The sequence below is a fragment of the Cydia splendana genome, chromosome 5 (assembly GCF_910591565.1).
Source record: "Cydia splendana chromosome 5, ilCydSple1.2, whole genome shotgun sequence".
Classification (NCBI taxonomy): domain Eukaryota; kingdom Metazoa; phylum Arthropoda; class Insecta; order Lepidoptera; family Tortricidae; genus Cydia; species Cydia splendana.
In genome coordinates this window covers 24,649,554-24,664,535 of record NC_085964.1, presented here as the reverse complement: position 1 = coordinate 24,664,535, position 14,982 = coordinate 24,649,554, and the positions used below count along the sequence as shown (strand labels likewise).

The 14,982-nt window shown below is 41.1% G+C and overlaps 1 protein-coding gene across 1 annotated transcript; it reads right to left on the bottom strand.

Moving 5' to 3' along the window:
• Window positions 1-12,128: 12,128 nt before the first annotated feature.
• On the bottom strand, window positions 12,129-14,434 carry LOC134790890 (protein spaetzle-like). The gene is made up of 3 exons (XM_063761877.1): window positions 14,099-14,434; window positions 13,251-13,421; window positions 12,129-12,723 (listed from the first exon to the last, which is right to left on the bottom strand). Exons 1-3 carry the CDS (start codon window positions 14,282-14,284, stop codon window positions 12,538-12,540), a joined length of 543 nt encoding a protein of 180 aa, XP_063617947.1. The 5' UTR covers window positions 14,285-14,434; the 3' UTR covers window positions 12,129-12,537.
• Window positions 14,435-14,982: the final 548 nt, after the last annotated feature.

Below are 14,982 nucleotides of genomic sequence, written 5' to 3'. Positions count from 1 at the left end.
GTTGTGTAATACGACGTTGGGCCTTTGCTGATAAATATTACAATTACACTACGGTAGGCATTGGTTGTATCCACATGAAGGCCCTAGGCTAGGCAGCAGTTGTTGTTAATCTTCTCTGTATCGTTCCAATTTTAGTATATGTACTGCCGAAGCAAGTACACTTACTATACACTCTAATTTGTATATATACTAACCGCACTTCGAAACTTCGTAAGCGAGATTTATGTTTTTTGAGGTTTAAATTGAGAAACTGTTGGTAAAATACATTTTTTTAAATTTATGTATAAATTTTATAGTTATAGCTATTAGATTTATAAGTTACTTTTAAAAAATATTATGATTATATCCGGAATAATCGAGAAAATAACTATAACTCCGATGTTTGGAGACAGTAACGCCATCTAGTGACGCCACAAGCAAACTCAACTGGTATTGTTGGGCATCAGTACCACAGCCAATGTTGGTAAATGCGATATTTGTGCTCACTGGGCCAACGAATGTTATCGTTGTTTAGCCACCGGTACCAAAATACACAAAGGCCCATTGTTAGGCGTCAGTGCCACAGCCAATGTTGGTAAATACGATATTTGTCATCATTGGGCCATCGGATGATATCTTTGACTAGCCAACGTTACCAAAATACACAAAGGCCCATTGTTGGGCATCCGTGCCACAGCCAATGTTGGTAAATGCGGTATTCGTCACCATTGGGCCAACGAATGTTATCGTTGTTTAGCGAACGGTAGCAAAATAGACAAAGGCCCATTGTTGGGCCTCAATGCTACAGCCAATGTTGGTAAATGCGATATTTGTCATCATTGGGCCTTCGGATGATATCGTTGATTAGCCAACGTTACCAAAATACACAAAGGCCCATTGTTGGGCATCAATGCTACAGTCAATGTTGGTAAATGCGATATTTGTCGTCATTGGGCCATCGGATGATATCGTTGATTAGCCAACGTTACCAAAATAAACAAAGGCCCGTTGTTGGGCATCAATGCTACAGCCAATGTTGGTAAATGTGATATTTGTCGTCATTGGGCCATCGGATGATATCGTTGATTAGCCAACGTTACCAAAATAAACAAAGGCCCATTGTTGGGCATCAGTGCCACAGCCAATGTTGGTAAATGCGATTTTTGTCATCATTGGGCCATCGGATGATATTGTTGATTAGCCAACGTTACCAAAATAGTCAAAGGCCCATTGTTGGGCATCAATGCTACAGCCAATGTTGGTAAATGCGAATTTGGCGTCATTGGGCCATCGGATGATATTGTCGATTAGCCAACGTTACCAAAATAAACAAAGGCCCATTGTTGGGTATCAGTGCCACAGCCAATGTTGGTGAATGCGATATTTGTCACCATTGGGCCATCGGATGATATCCTTGACTAGCCAACGTTACCAAAATACACAAAGGCCCATTGTTGGGCATCCGTGCCACAGCTAATGGTGGTAAATGCGGTATTCGTCACCATTGGGCCAACGAATGTTATCGTTGTTTAGCGAACGGTAGCAAAATACACAAAGGCCCATTGTTGGGCATCACTGCCACTGCCAATGTTGGTAAATGCGGTATATGTCATCATTGGGCCAACGAATATTATCGTTGTTTAGCCAACGGTACCAAAATATACAAAGGCCCATTGTTGGGCATCTGTGCCACAGCGAATGTTGGTAAATGCGATGGTGGGCCAATACAAAATTAATGTTGGCTACGGAACGAACTTCAACCCAACGTTTTCCCTACCGTTGGCACCGTGGGCCCCAACGAAAATGCTACTAGGGTACGTACTTCAGAGTACGCATACTGTGTCGACTGGACAGAAACGGCTTTGGACAGAGTAGCATGGCGGTCTTTGGTGTCGGAGGCCAAGATCCAGTTCGGGTCGTTGCGCTACAGCAGTATGTAAGTATAATAATTTGGTAGGTAGGCATTATAAAAGCGCCTAAGTAAGGATAACTCATAAATTATGTAAATTATGAGTCATAAATTTTAGTAATTTTCAAGTCATCAGTCGTCCATTTTCTCGATAAATTACGTTGATATCGTTGCCGTATCGCTGTTTAAAGTCGCCATCCAAATGTTACTTTTTCGTCTACACCCTTTTCCACGAAAAGTTATACCTATCTGCATTTATTATTGATAGGTATACCTACTGTGTGCAAATTGGACGTTGCAAGAATGTGAACTTCCGTAGGCTCAAACTTTGAATGTAGAGACCTAATAGGCTCTCCCTAAAATACAGAAATAGTTTCCTTTCATGATAATTTCCATTAGGCATAACACATTTCTGAGCAACGCGTTTCACCAAAATATCTCTCAAAGACTGACTAAAATTCACGTTGATTACCTGAAAGTTTCTCCTAAAAGCATGTTTTTAGACGGTGCATGCAAATGTGGAGAATTAATTCACTTTTGATACCTGCGAGTAAATATGGATGAGCCGGCCACTCCGCGACGAATTATGTATTTCGAGTGTTGGGACTGAGCACTTACTCCCATAGACTCCACATTTTGACATTGGAAATGTCTTTTCGTTCGCTCCAGTATACGGTCCGATTTCACGAAAAAGTGCGATCCCCTTATATCTCGGAAAGTTGTGAAGATATGCTATTAAAAAATAGGCTCAAAAGACGCATAATCACGAGAGCTGTAAGGTGCAAATAATTATTCAAGAAAGTCAAAAACAAAAAAAGTTATGGTCGAAATAGTGAAAATAAAATTCAATTTTTTTCGAATTTTTGATTTTGGTGCTCGATAATTTGGAAACGAAGAATGATATCAAAAATTTGAGAAAAACGGCTCTGGACAATTTAGTCAGCTACAATTTGAGCCTAAAACAAAGACGATCGGGTTAAGGGTTTGCCCTGTAGCCTAACCTTAAAATAGTCAAAAAGTCAGAACGACATTTTTCACAGGACATTTATGACTTCATGTTTCGCAGAGTTCGTTATCGGTGTTTGTTGTGAAAAAAGAGGGAGAGGGAGAGGGAGAGGGAGAGGGAGAGGGAGAGGGAGAGGGAGAGGGAGAGGGAGAGGGAGAGGGAGAGGGAGAGGGAGAGGGAGAGGGAGAGGGAGAGGGAGAGGGAGAGGGAGAGGGAGAGGGAGAGGGAGAGGGAGAGGGAGAGGGAGAGGGAGAGGGAGAGGGAGAGGGAGAGGGAGAGGGAGAGGGAGAGGGAGAGGGAGAGGGAGAGGGAGAGGGAGAGGGAGAGGGAGAGGGAGAGGGAGAGGGAGAGGGAGAGGGAGAGGGGAGAGGGAGAGGGAGAGGGAGAGGGAGAGGGAGAGGGAGAGGGAGAGGGAGAGGGAGAGGGAGAGGGAGAGGGAGAGGGAGAGGGAGAGGGAGAGGGAGAGGGAGAGGGAGAGGGAGAGGGAGAGGGAGAGGGAGAGGGAGAGGGAGAGGGAGAGGGAGAGGAGAGGGAGAGGGAGAGGGAGAGGGAGAGGGAGAGGGAGAGGGAGAGGGAGAGGGAGAGGGAGAGGGAGAGGGAGAGGGAGAGGGAGAGGGAGAGGGAGAGGGAGAGGGAGAGGGAGAGGGAGAGGGAGAGGGAGAGGGAGAGGGAGAGGGAGAGGGAGAGGGAGAGGGAGAGGGAGAGGGAGAGGAGGGAGAGGGAGAGGGAGAGGGAGAGGGAGAGGGAGAGGGAGAGGGAGAGGGAGAGGGAGAGGGAGAGGGAGAGGGAGAGGGAGAGGGAGAGGGAGAGGGAGAGGGAGAGGGAGAGGGAGAGGGAGAGGGAGAGGGAGAGGGAGAGGGAGAGGGAGAGGGAGAGGGAGAGGGAGAGGGAGAGGGAGAGGGAGAGGGAGAGGGAGAGGGAGAGGGAGAGGGAGAGGGAGAGGGAGAGGGAGAGGGAGAGGGAGAGGGAGAGGGAGAGGGAGAGGGAGAGGAGAGGGAGAGGGAGAGGGAGAGGGAGAGGGAGAGGGAGAGGGAGAGGGAGAGGGAGAGGGAGAGGGAGAGGGAGAGGGAGAGGGAGAGGGAGAGGGAGAGGGAGAGGGAGAGGGAGAGGGAGAGGGAGAGGGAGAGGGAGAGGGAGAGGGAGAGGGAGAGGGAGAGGGAGAGGGAGAGGGAGAGGGAGAGGGAGAGGGAGAGGGAGAGGGAGAGGGAGAGGGAGAGGGAGTTCGAGTTGACTACGGATTTGCCGTGTAATAATTTTCTTGTACTTTGAACATTAATATATCCTGTTTATTAATCGAAAAATGAAATATACCTATAAGTTATGCGCCACGGCGACAATTATTCAAACTTGGATACGCGTGTGGAAATTTTGCAATTTGTTTGTTCACATGCGTTATGTCCAGGATACTTGTGTTAGCCTAAGAATAAAATAATTATCATTCAACGTTATAGTTTTATTTTGTAACTTTTTCCTTATCCAGACTTTCTCGTCGCTCAGCGACAATATTTTTTCGAATTCCGTAGATTCATTTCCAATGTGCTCGATAGTCGTGTGAGGCACGAAATCTGTGAATTTTTTTTAAATATGCATAAACTTCCCGAAACTTCACGGTTCTTGTCCAGGGTGCATCCTCTGTTTGAGGGGTCGTCCTAATACAACGCGACTACGCGCGATTATCGCGTTCGCACGAATTTCTCGCGCGATCGAATAGGTGTTCCTAATTGACAATCGCGCGACCAATTAGGACACCTATTCGAGTTCAATAATCTCTTGCCGCTCAATAGCTTATAAAGACTCCCTCAATATCATTGTGTAGGTACTTAGATATAGTATTAGGATGTATTTTGCTAGTTGGTTTAAAATTTTCAATGCATTATTTACTTACAACCGCCTCGCAAAGACCTTAACTGTACCTACCTACTCCTGGATAATAGTACCAAAAGAAGCGGTTGCACTAAATAAATTTTGTTGGCGGTCTTAGGTACATGCTCCGTCTACTGTGCACATAATCTGCGACGGGGACTCAGACCTCATGAATCAAAGATGGCGGCTGTTGTTTTAACCTAGCACTTCTAACTGAGCATAGGACCGTGACGGGATTGCAGTGCCGAAATTGGCATCTAAATCTTGCCATCTGAATTGGTATTCTCGTAAATGCAAGGCATGAAATGGAATATCGTTGACATTTGTGAATATAAACCATTTAAAAACTTCACCTTAATTGCAGCTACCTGGGTAATTCTTATTCTTATGCGTTTTTTGTGTAACACGTAAGAATAGCATGTATTTTTGTGAAAATAAGTAAACTCTATATCAATATACTTAGCAATTTACCTCTAGTTTTAGGTCAACCTAAATGTATAGTCCTAAGAGTATTAGAAACATATAAAAAAAAATTACAAGTGCGAAATGTCACGGACCGTGTAGTGTGACTTCCCCAGATTTTGTGATATTTGATTTTTTTTTTGAAAAAATATGAAGTGATTTTGCAATAATTTATATCAAATATAAAACACTAATCCTTGTTCTACAACACTGTTTAAAAATTGTATGGATTTATAACGATTTTATATAATTTTAAACAACATACATACATACATTTTGTGATTAGTTTTCGCGTCACCACCGCGCGTGGTAATATAAACATGCGGTACTCGGTAGAAAATTATCTTTACTACTGGCAGCCTTATTAAAGTTTTTTTAGAACAGCAACACTGTGTTGTTGTCAGGTTTACAAATGGCTGAAGGGAGAAGTTTTGTCGAAAACTATTTATTTGTGTACATTTGAAAAAACGGTTAACCTTAACGCGTCAACGCCGTGTTAGAGTTTTAAAAGTAAGTTGCAGTTTAACGTTATTGTTTGTAACATAAGATATACCTGATACATTGCAGATTAAGCTAATTATTTAACATTTGCAAAATCAAAGGAAATGTTTATGTAATATCGAACATGTTCCAAATTATCACGACCGTGGCCTCAAAAATCCTCAAGGCCTCAAAAAAGTCTATGGTCCTGTCGGCTACATCATGCACGTAAATAGTCTCTGTAATGTGGTGCGCGACTGTAAGATTTATATGTATGCGGACGATACGTGCATGCTGTACGCAGACAAAGACATAGCGGTTGTAATGGAAAAAGTGCAAAATGACCTAGACAACCTAATTAAATGGGCACACGATAATGGCATTATCATAAATCTCAATAATACAAAATGTATGCACATACGCTCACCATATAGCAAAACCCTGCAGGCGAATTTAAGTATAGTTGGGCATAATTACGACTGTTTGCACGAGGGGGGGCGAGACTGCAGCTGTAGTGAAATAGACTTTGTGAATAGCTATAAGTACCTCGGGTTGACAGTAGACTGCGACATGTCATGGTCGGCACATGTTAATAACGTATGTGGTAAACTCAAGTCTGTGCTCGGAAAATTTTATCACTTGCGAAGTGTAGTAAACAGAGCTACATTATATATGTTGTATCATGCACTTGTAGACTCGATACTATCCTACGGTCTCAGTAGCTACGGCCGCACCTTTCCTTCATATTTAGATCGAATAAAAGCAATACAAGTTAGATTTTTAAAATATTTAGTCGATAATAAAACAAAGCAGGCCAATAGAAATAACTATAGCCAACTTTTCCCGATTTGCAACATATTACCAGTGCATGAAAAACGGTCTTTGCTTATAGTATTGGAACAGTATCAACGTAATGATTATAAAAAACCGTTACAACATGAAATCCAAACAAGAAGCGTTACCAAAGAAATAAACCTTCGTAGGTTGTTTGTACCGAAGGTCTGCAATTACTATGGAAAACGCACTAGAAAATATTGAGTACCCACAATTTTAAATAAGGTACCAGATCAGTTAAGATCCAGCCAAGACGTATCAAAGGTTGTGTATAAAAAACGACTGAAAAAAACATTTATGCTCACTGCACTGGAACGGGTCACATGAAGAAAATGTCAACCGATTGTTTTATGTTTTTTGCCTACCACCTTAAGTTAGTACTTACCTTGCATGTGTTGCCGTAAAATGTATAATTATGTATAGCGCTAATATAAATACACTCGGGGATAGTGAAGGACGACCGCCCTGTATGGAATTACCGATGCAAGATGACCCGCTTCCCTTGTCCTTAAGTAGGTACAATAGAATCACATGATCATAAGATCGCTGGTCCATATAAAATTGGTCTATTACATATGATGGGGCGAGGATGTTAAATTGCTGATGACTTTATTATCTTACACTCTTTATTTAGCTTCACTCCGTATGTTTATTGTTTACCGGTGACCGGTTGAGATAAAATTTAATAACGAAATCTAATTACCTTTTACACATGATAATGCAGTAACAGAGTGACTAAATAGGTAAACCTAGTTAGTTAGCTGGTTAATGGTATTAATGGTTATTCTAATCTTAATGTTTTTAATTAAAGTCTGTCTGTTACGTATACAACTGTTTGTAAGAAATCGCACTCGCACAGCTATAAATTAAGTAAGAATTAACTTACTTTACAATGGTGGAGGGTAGAATAAGTTTTCTGCCAACAAACTGCTATGCAGTTTGGCAGATAAGTAACAATAACTAATGTAACTTCTCTTTTATTAATAAATAAATTGAAAAAAAAAAAAATCTGTCACCGCCACGGACTTTTGAGTCCACGTTCGTGACATATAGACACGTGGTCGTGTCATTCTTAATTCGTTGTGATTAATTTAGAGGCACATGCACTTTTCAGAAATGCATTTTTATTAGCCACAGATCATTTGCTATTTGGCCCTACTGCCAAAGCAAAAAAAAATGTTTTTCGCTTGTATGTATGTATGATGTGTATCGAATTCTTTGTCACGCTCTACAGCCTTTATAGTTTGACGGATTTCAACGTCTGAGCTGTCATTAGGTCTGTCGTAGTCATAGGAGTGACTTAGGCTACGTTAAAATAACTATATAAATGAAAATAGCCGAGTTAGCCACCAAAATGCCGAAATGTCACGACTGAGGGACACTTTGTCACAACCGTGTTTATGTACTCATTTTATTTACCTTTCCTGAGGGTATTAAGCTTGACCATATGAATAAAAAAATTGCTTTTTGTATGTACTTTTGATATATGTAATAATATTGTTAATAATAAAAACGTTTATGAAAAAAAAATTTTTTTGGACACAATTTAAGAATCACCCACCTACATTACTGTTGCGTCGTCGTTTGTTGCTGCCGCTGTCAATTTCCTTGATAAAATGAAAGATGGAATGAATACCATAAAGGATGACTCACGCTAGACTGGGCCGGAGCCAGGCAGGAGCTTCCGGCGCTTCGTTTTCTATGGAAAGCCCCACGGGATCACCGATCAACCGTCATATGAAATGTCATGTCGGACGCCTCGGCCCGGGCACGGCCCGGTATAGCGTGAGTTTTCTTTAATGCAGCTGCAGTTGACATTAGAAAGTTAAAAATTAAAATAATGTGGACACATACACAGAGCGAAACTCCAGAACCTTTGTACATACAAAAGAAAGCGAAACAGAGCCCAGAGCGTTCAGTAAACAAACATAAATTTGTCGAACATGCAACCAAAGATGAACGCTATAGCGCTTAGTGTAGCCGATACAGGCATTAGTCAACGGCGACAAAGCGGCGACTGCGATCGGGACAAATGGGAGATAGCGTGGGGCAAGACAGAGGATGCCAGCGGAGCGATACAATACAGCGATAAGTGATGTACCGCTTAAGGTTATATATCTGAAAATCTGGATGATAAGTGCCGCTCTGTCAGAGGGTGAATTCCAGTTTTCATGCCATCTCTAGTGCTTTCACTTATTGCACGACAAATGCATAATACTCGTAGTCGGTTCTGTTGTTTAGCCCAGAAAATGTAATAATAACGGCAGAATTAGATTTGGTATACCCTTTAAATATTAGTATGGGTAGTGTAGGTATGGATGACAGAATTCGCCGGGGCGCACGCGGTCGAATGCTGATAGTGACCCTGCGGCACCCCATCTAAGGCGGAGTCGGCACTCGTTGATGGTTTTAATAGACGGTAGTCCTCCACTGGTTAGTCCGTCATCCCCCCTGGTTCCCCCGGACCAGGTGGCATGCGTAAACGCATTTCCCCAACGTAAAAAAAAAAGGTTTTGATGACTGGAGATGGGTGTAGAACTTTAGATCTAATTTAAATTTCTATTAATACTTGCCGATGAAATTGCAACCCATCCTGAATCCTGACTAGGTACAACTTTAATCTATAATTTTAGTCCTAGCCCTAAATTCTTATGACTTGCACCACCATACCCATCGATCTTCGTGATGCCTCAGGATATATCGAGCTCGAACAGCTCTCCCTGAGGACCAGCTGAAAGGTCTATGGATTTTCAGCAAGGTCCGTGTGGATACTGCGTTTGCATAATGCTTAGGTTCTATATTGTGTGGAAACTAGAACTAGGTTCTTTTTCGAGAGGGAATACTTAAATAAATAAGTATTTGGGGACATCTTACACAGATCAACCTAGCCCCAAACTAAGCAAAGCTTGTACTAAATATGGGTGCTAGGCGACGATATACATACTTATATAGATAAATACATACTTAAATATATACATAAGAAACACCCATGACTTAGGAACAAATATCTGTGTTCATCACACAAATAAATGCCCTTACCGGAATCGACCCAGGACCATCGGCTTCACAGGCAGTCACTACCCACTATAATGGTCAAAAGAGGTTTGGCGCCAGAGTACTGGCCGCATTTTGTTTTCTGTAATTTCATATTAAATTGTGTTTTGAAAATACTATTCTATCAAGTGTCATGCGTAACTGTCTTTGTTTTTTGTTCTTTGTCGATGTTTTACTTTTACTTAATAAATTAGATCTAATTTATTATTTAATATCTTTCTTATTCACAAGGGACTCTCTGCGTTACAAGTAGTGATATTGTGTGTAATAATATCAATTCGTTTTTTTAGCATTAGAAAGAACTCCACAGAAGCAAGCGTGCAGTTTTTATCAGGCTCTTTAATTGTTAATAATTATTGAATGATCTGATGTAGCATGGTCAATACATACAATTTATTTAAAATTATTACCGCTAAAAGTGCCGGATTTGGAACCACAAGCTTACTTCTGCGAAGTTCTTTCTAATGCTAAAACGAACTATAGGCCAGACCGGTCGTCAAACTTGGTTACTAATTTCGGTTGATTATTAGGTTTAATAAACCAGAATAAACTAACAAATGGTAACTGTACGATGAGGAAATAAAATCTTCAATAATATTATTTACAAAGCTTTTATGAATATTCGAGTTGACAACATCATAGGTGCAATCTTCTTCAATTTAAGAGGTATCCTCTTGTCGGTGGAGTATTTTCCATTTCTCCCTCTCATAAGCCATAGCTTTGACCTCTTGATACGACACGACACCAGCTTTTTCTTTTATTTGGTCTATATAGCTATGTCTTGGTCTGCCCCTGCCTCTCTTTCCTTCTATGATGGTTTTAAAGAAGTTGTCGTGCCGTAACAAATGTCCAATCATTTTTCCCCGTCTGTTGTTGATGGTGTTCAATATCATCCTCTTCTCTTTCACTCTTCGTAATACCTCTTCGTTCGTTATCTTCTCCGTCCATTTTATACCTTCCATACGTGCAATACGTGTATTAAAAAGCTATGCTGCGAGCATTGGTAGAGTTGTATGTACTGTACGATTATATACTATAACAACTTATATACCATCGCCCACACTGTAAACTGTCAATCGGCGGGCCTTATTACAAAAGGCTGAGAGAGGCAGAGCTGTTTGTACATCCTTGGAAATATTAATAATATTTTTTAAATTAACATGACCAAAGTTCGTATACGTATGTTTGTAGCTTTCTAATAGAACCCGAAGGCTAATCCTTTGTCTATTGTTAAGTATAACCGCTCGTGCCACGTGCCACAACCACCTGCATAAAAAATCGTTCGTTCACTTTACCCAGGTAATTGAATTACAACTCCTATGGAAATTGCAATAAGATTCAAAATTAACTAATGGATAAATATTTTGTTAGGATGTGTGTGGTCCATTCAACTCGCCGGCACTCAGTACTACGGTTACTGAGTGCCGGCGAGTCAAATGCTACAGAACCAGTCTAAAATGTGTCATCGAGATGCGTAACAAAGGCGCGTTATCGGAGAGCGCATCTACACTGGTTTTTTGAGCGTTGGACTAGCCCGCGCTCAGGTGCCAAATAGAATAATTAAGACCCTTTTTTGCAGGTAAGTAGCACGTGCGGTTTTACTTAAAAACAGACAAAGGAGTAGCCGTCGGGGTCTATTAGAAAGCTACAAACTATACCTACATGTATTGTCTCGATAAGTACCTATTGTTTGCCTGCAGAAAAGTTAAGACAGCGATAAAAGCTTGTATCAAAAATAGAATTTTTGACAACAACTTATAGGTAGGTATGCTCTATTTTCTTATACATATCTATTTAGTAGTAGAGTCTGTATTCGAATGAACCAAATTCAAACAAACGAAGGGTTCTCGGATGAGCAATGTTCATCCTAATGAGTCGGGTTGTTTCCGATCCAATAGAAACGGAACTGATTGGCTGCTGATTGGGTTTGTCATTATTATCATGTTGTTTGTACGTGGAGTTTATCTTATTTGGACGTAGCTCGTCAACGGTATAGACACGGGGAACTTTCGCTGTAGGTACAGTTCATAATACAACCATTAGTTATATAAGTACAACAGGTCATAATACCACCGTTATAAAGGTACATAGACACGGAAAAGCACAGGATATTAACTATTAACAACTATTTACTGATGTAGTGCTGTAGTAGTGTTGTTTTCTATCGTATTTTCTCGGAACGTTCGTCTTTGTCATGCTACTTCAGTCAACCTCAATACTTTTTGTAACGAGACTGACTGAAATAGCAAGACACGTTCGAACGTTTTCGTGAAAAAACTATGGAAAATAATTATGCACTACGTCTGTACACATATAAAGTAGTGGCTCTGTGAGCTGCACAGATATGATGGTCGTTCTTGTGATAAAACGTTATCCGTCACTTACTATCCCGCAGTGTTAAAAAGTGACAGTTATATTATCACGTGGATAAACGTGAATAAAGCCATCCATAATAGGTACGCCGGCTGTACCTCGCATATCCCGTTAGCTCCGCTATTATTAATTTTAATACGTCCCCCCGTTGCGGCAGTGATAAGGGAATTTCGAATACTTAAAACATTTATTTGTATTTAAGTTATACAAATGAAATTAAAATTTACGAATAGGTACATACATTCTCATGCCACGTGAAAATAAAGGAACAAGTACTGGGAGGCGATTTTTGTATTTCGATTGCTCGATTTCGTCACACGAAAATCAGTGGAAAACGGTGAAATGCTAATTTTAGAAAGACGAGCGATAGAAATAGGGAATCTAGTGGTATTGACCACTCGTTTTCAATTCTATTAGTAGAATGTAAATGCTTAGTAGTGGAGATATTATTGAACGAAATACACGAAATCGAGTGGTCGAATATCAAAAATCGGCCCCCTGTTCGTGCAGTAGCAGTACCTAATACCGCAATAGCAACTGCAGTCACAATCCGAATGATACCTTAATTAAATTATGATTATTCATTAGTCTGTCGATACTGGCACGAGCAGCAGCTGGGGAATAGTAACTGTCTTTCAACCATCGCGCCGCCGGCGTCCAAAGTCGGCGAATTGCGATAAGTGAATTTCTGCTTGCAGCTGGCTTCGTAACCGGTGTAGAAGTGGGCTACGTTGGCGCAGGGCGAATCAACTGGATTGCATATCTAAAACGATAATCTATTTTTATATCTCAACGAAAAGTTACAAACGGCGCGATTCGAGAAATTAATTAGAGATTCACTAGATATGAAATAGTAAAGATATGTGACGTTCCACGGAAAAAGGTACCTTATGGCGGCCGCAATAATATTGGAGAGGCGTAAATAATAGCGCAAGCGCCAACCGCCATAACGTACCTTTTGCCGTGGAACGTCACATATCTTTACTATTCATTTCCCGAATCGGTACATGTTTTTCGCGACACGTTGTGATTTCGTGTTTATCTCGGCCAAAATGAGAAGCACTTCAAACCGGACAAATTTTATTAAAAAAACAAAATCGACAAGAAAATAAATATTGGGGCATTTAACATTACCTACCTATATCAATTACATGAAATGAAATTGTATTTGAGAATGAGTGTGAGATACGTTATCGCCCGCACTGTTAACTGACAGTTCGTAAACCTTATTACCAAAGGCATAAGGTCCACCGATGGACAGTTAAGAGTGTTGCTGTTTGTATGCTTTACCTCAACAATGAAGCTTAGCACCGGCTTGGTCCTTTGGTTTAGAACGTAGTGCCAGTTACCATCTTTGTCCCGAGCCGCACGAGGCATCATAGTCCTGCGCCTGGACTCGCAGAGATCTTGATCCTCATCTCCTGCTCTGGACAACGTTTCGGAGGCGTCTAGATCCTCAACCTAGTATTTAAATAGTTATTAGAATCAGCCATTACTTTGCTGAAATACAAATAAGTTAACATAAAAATACCACTTTGCTAAACGGTGAAATAATAACGTGCTACTCGAGATCATCAGGTCATCATCAGCTATGAGGCATCATCAGGAGATATTGGAAATGTTAACCTTTCGGTAGGGGAGACCGAGGTAAGTTGTGACAGAGGAGAGTTGTGACAGATGAGAGTTGTACATAGTCGATTTTTTGGAATCTATTAACTAAAAACTAGGTCGCAATAGCGCGCGTTTGTTAGTTCAAGTTACGAGCTAACAAACGCACACTGTTGCAAGCTCGCTAACAGTTATTAGATTCCAAAAAATCGACAATGTCACAACTCTCCTCTGTCACAACTTACCTCGGTTCCCACCGAGTCAAGTTTTGTACTTTTTGCGGTGGGAGTTAGTATATACTTATTGCCTAGCACGTTATTATTTCAGTGATTAGTCCTAGAGTGGGGTCCTAGTCCTAAAGCGCAATGTTATGGACGAATGATCTCGTACTGATCGCTGGGAGTTCGTAGGTCCAGGGTGCTAGAGATCGCTCCCTCCTGCGGTGTGTGCGGTCCTAGTATATCCAGCAGTGGATGTCCGTGCCTGATAGGCGGGTATATGAGCAAAGTAATATTTTTGTTTAAATTAACCTCGTATTTGTCGAGAGCTGGGCCCAGTTCTTCAATGATAGCGTCAACGCGCTCTGTCGGATAGTCCGGTAAGTCCTCGCAGACGCCCGTTTTCAGACACTCTTCTGGCACGTTCGGGACGAATTCCTGGGATGACACAGTCAGTGCAAGCACGGCGAGCAAGAGCAGGCACAAAAGCGGTGACATGATGGCGACAGCGGGAATGGGGAGTCGGCGCCGCCGACGCCGTTATATATCGTGACATGGATAAAAAAATTTAATCCGTGGCTAACTTGAACAAGTTAGATCGATTTCATAGTTCAATTATTTTTGTATAATAAGATAATTTCATGGTAGAAAAGAAATAAAAATTTGCAACGGATTTAAAAAAGTCGCCTTGAAAAAACATGCATGTTGAAAGACGCAAGCAACGTAATTTATCAAATAAATTGACGGAGTGCAAAAAGCCCGCGGTGGTAACGCTGCATCAGTAATTCAGCAACAACAATGCTGCTGCAGTCGCCATCTATAAATTACCTTAAATATTCACTAGTCTTAGTTTGACGAGTAGATTAGATATATTTACAACGTAGATTTAAATTTAAAAAGTGCCGGCTTTGGCTACGGAACCCCGAAAAACAGCCGAGGCGGTATGCCTGGGTTTCCATCGGCATTTTAACTCCAGTTATGAATATTGAGGGCACTTCAGCGATGGGCCAGATGGAGCAGCCTCGTCACTACGAATCATTCAAAGAGTTAATTATAGTAGAAGAGGTATGAAATTCGTGTTATATTCGTTCATAATTTTGATGTCACTGTACGGGCCCTTATATTATAAATAAATAAATAGAAATAAAAATAAATATAATATTATAGTACATTATCACACAAATTGACTGAGTCCC

Bases quoted from the DNA above. Each gene is read 5' to 3' on its own strand.
- LOC134790890 (XM_063761877.1), bottom strand. From the start codon at position 14,284: ATGTCACCGCTTTTGTGCCTGCTCTTGCTCGCCGTGCTTGCACTGACT. The intron at 13,422-14,098 runs GTTAATTTAAAC...TTTAAATACTAG, and splicing joins CAGCTCTCGACAAATACGAG to GTTGAGGATCTAGACGCCTC. The intron at 12,724-13,250 runs GTAAAGCATACA...TTATCGTTTTAG, and splicing joins TGCTAAGCTTCATTGTTGAG to ATATGCAATCCAGTTGATTC.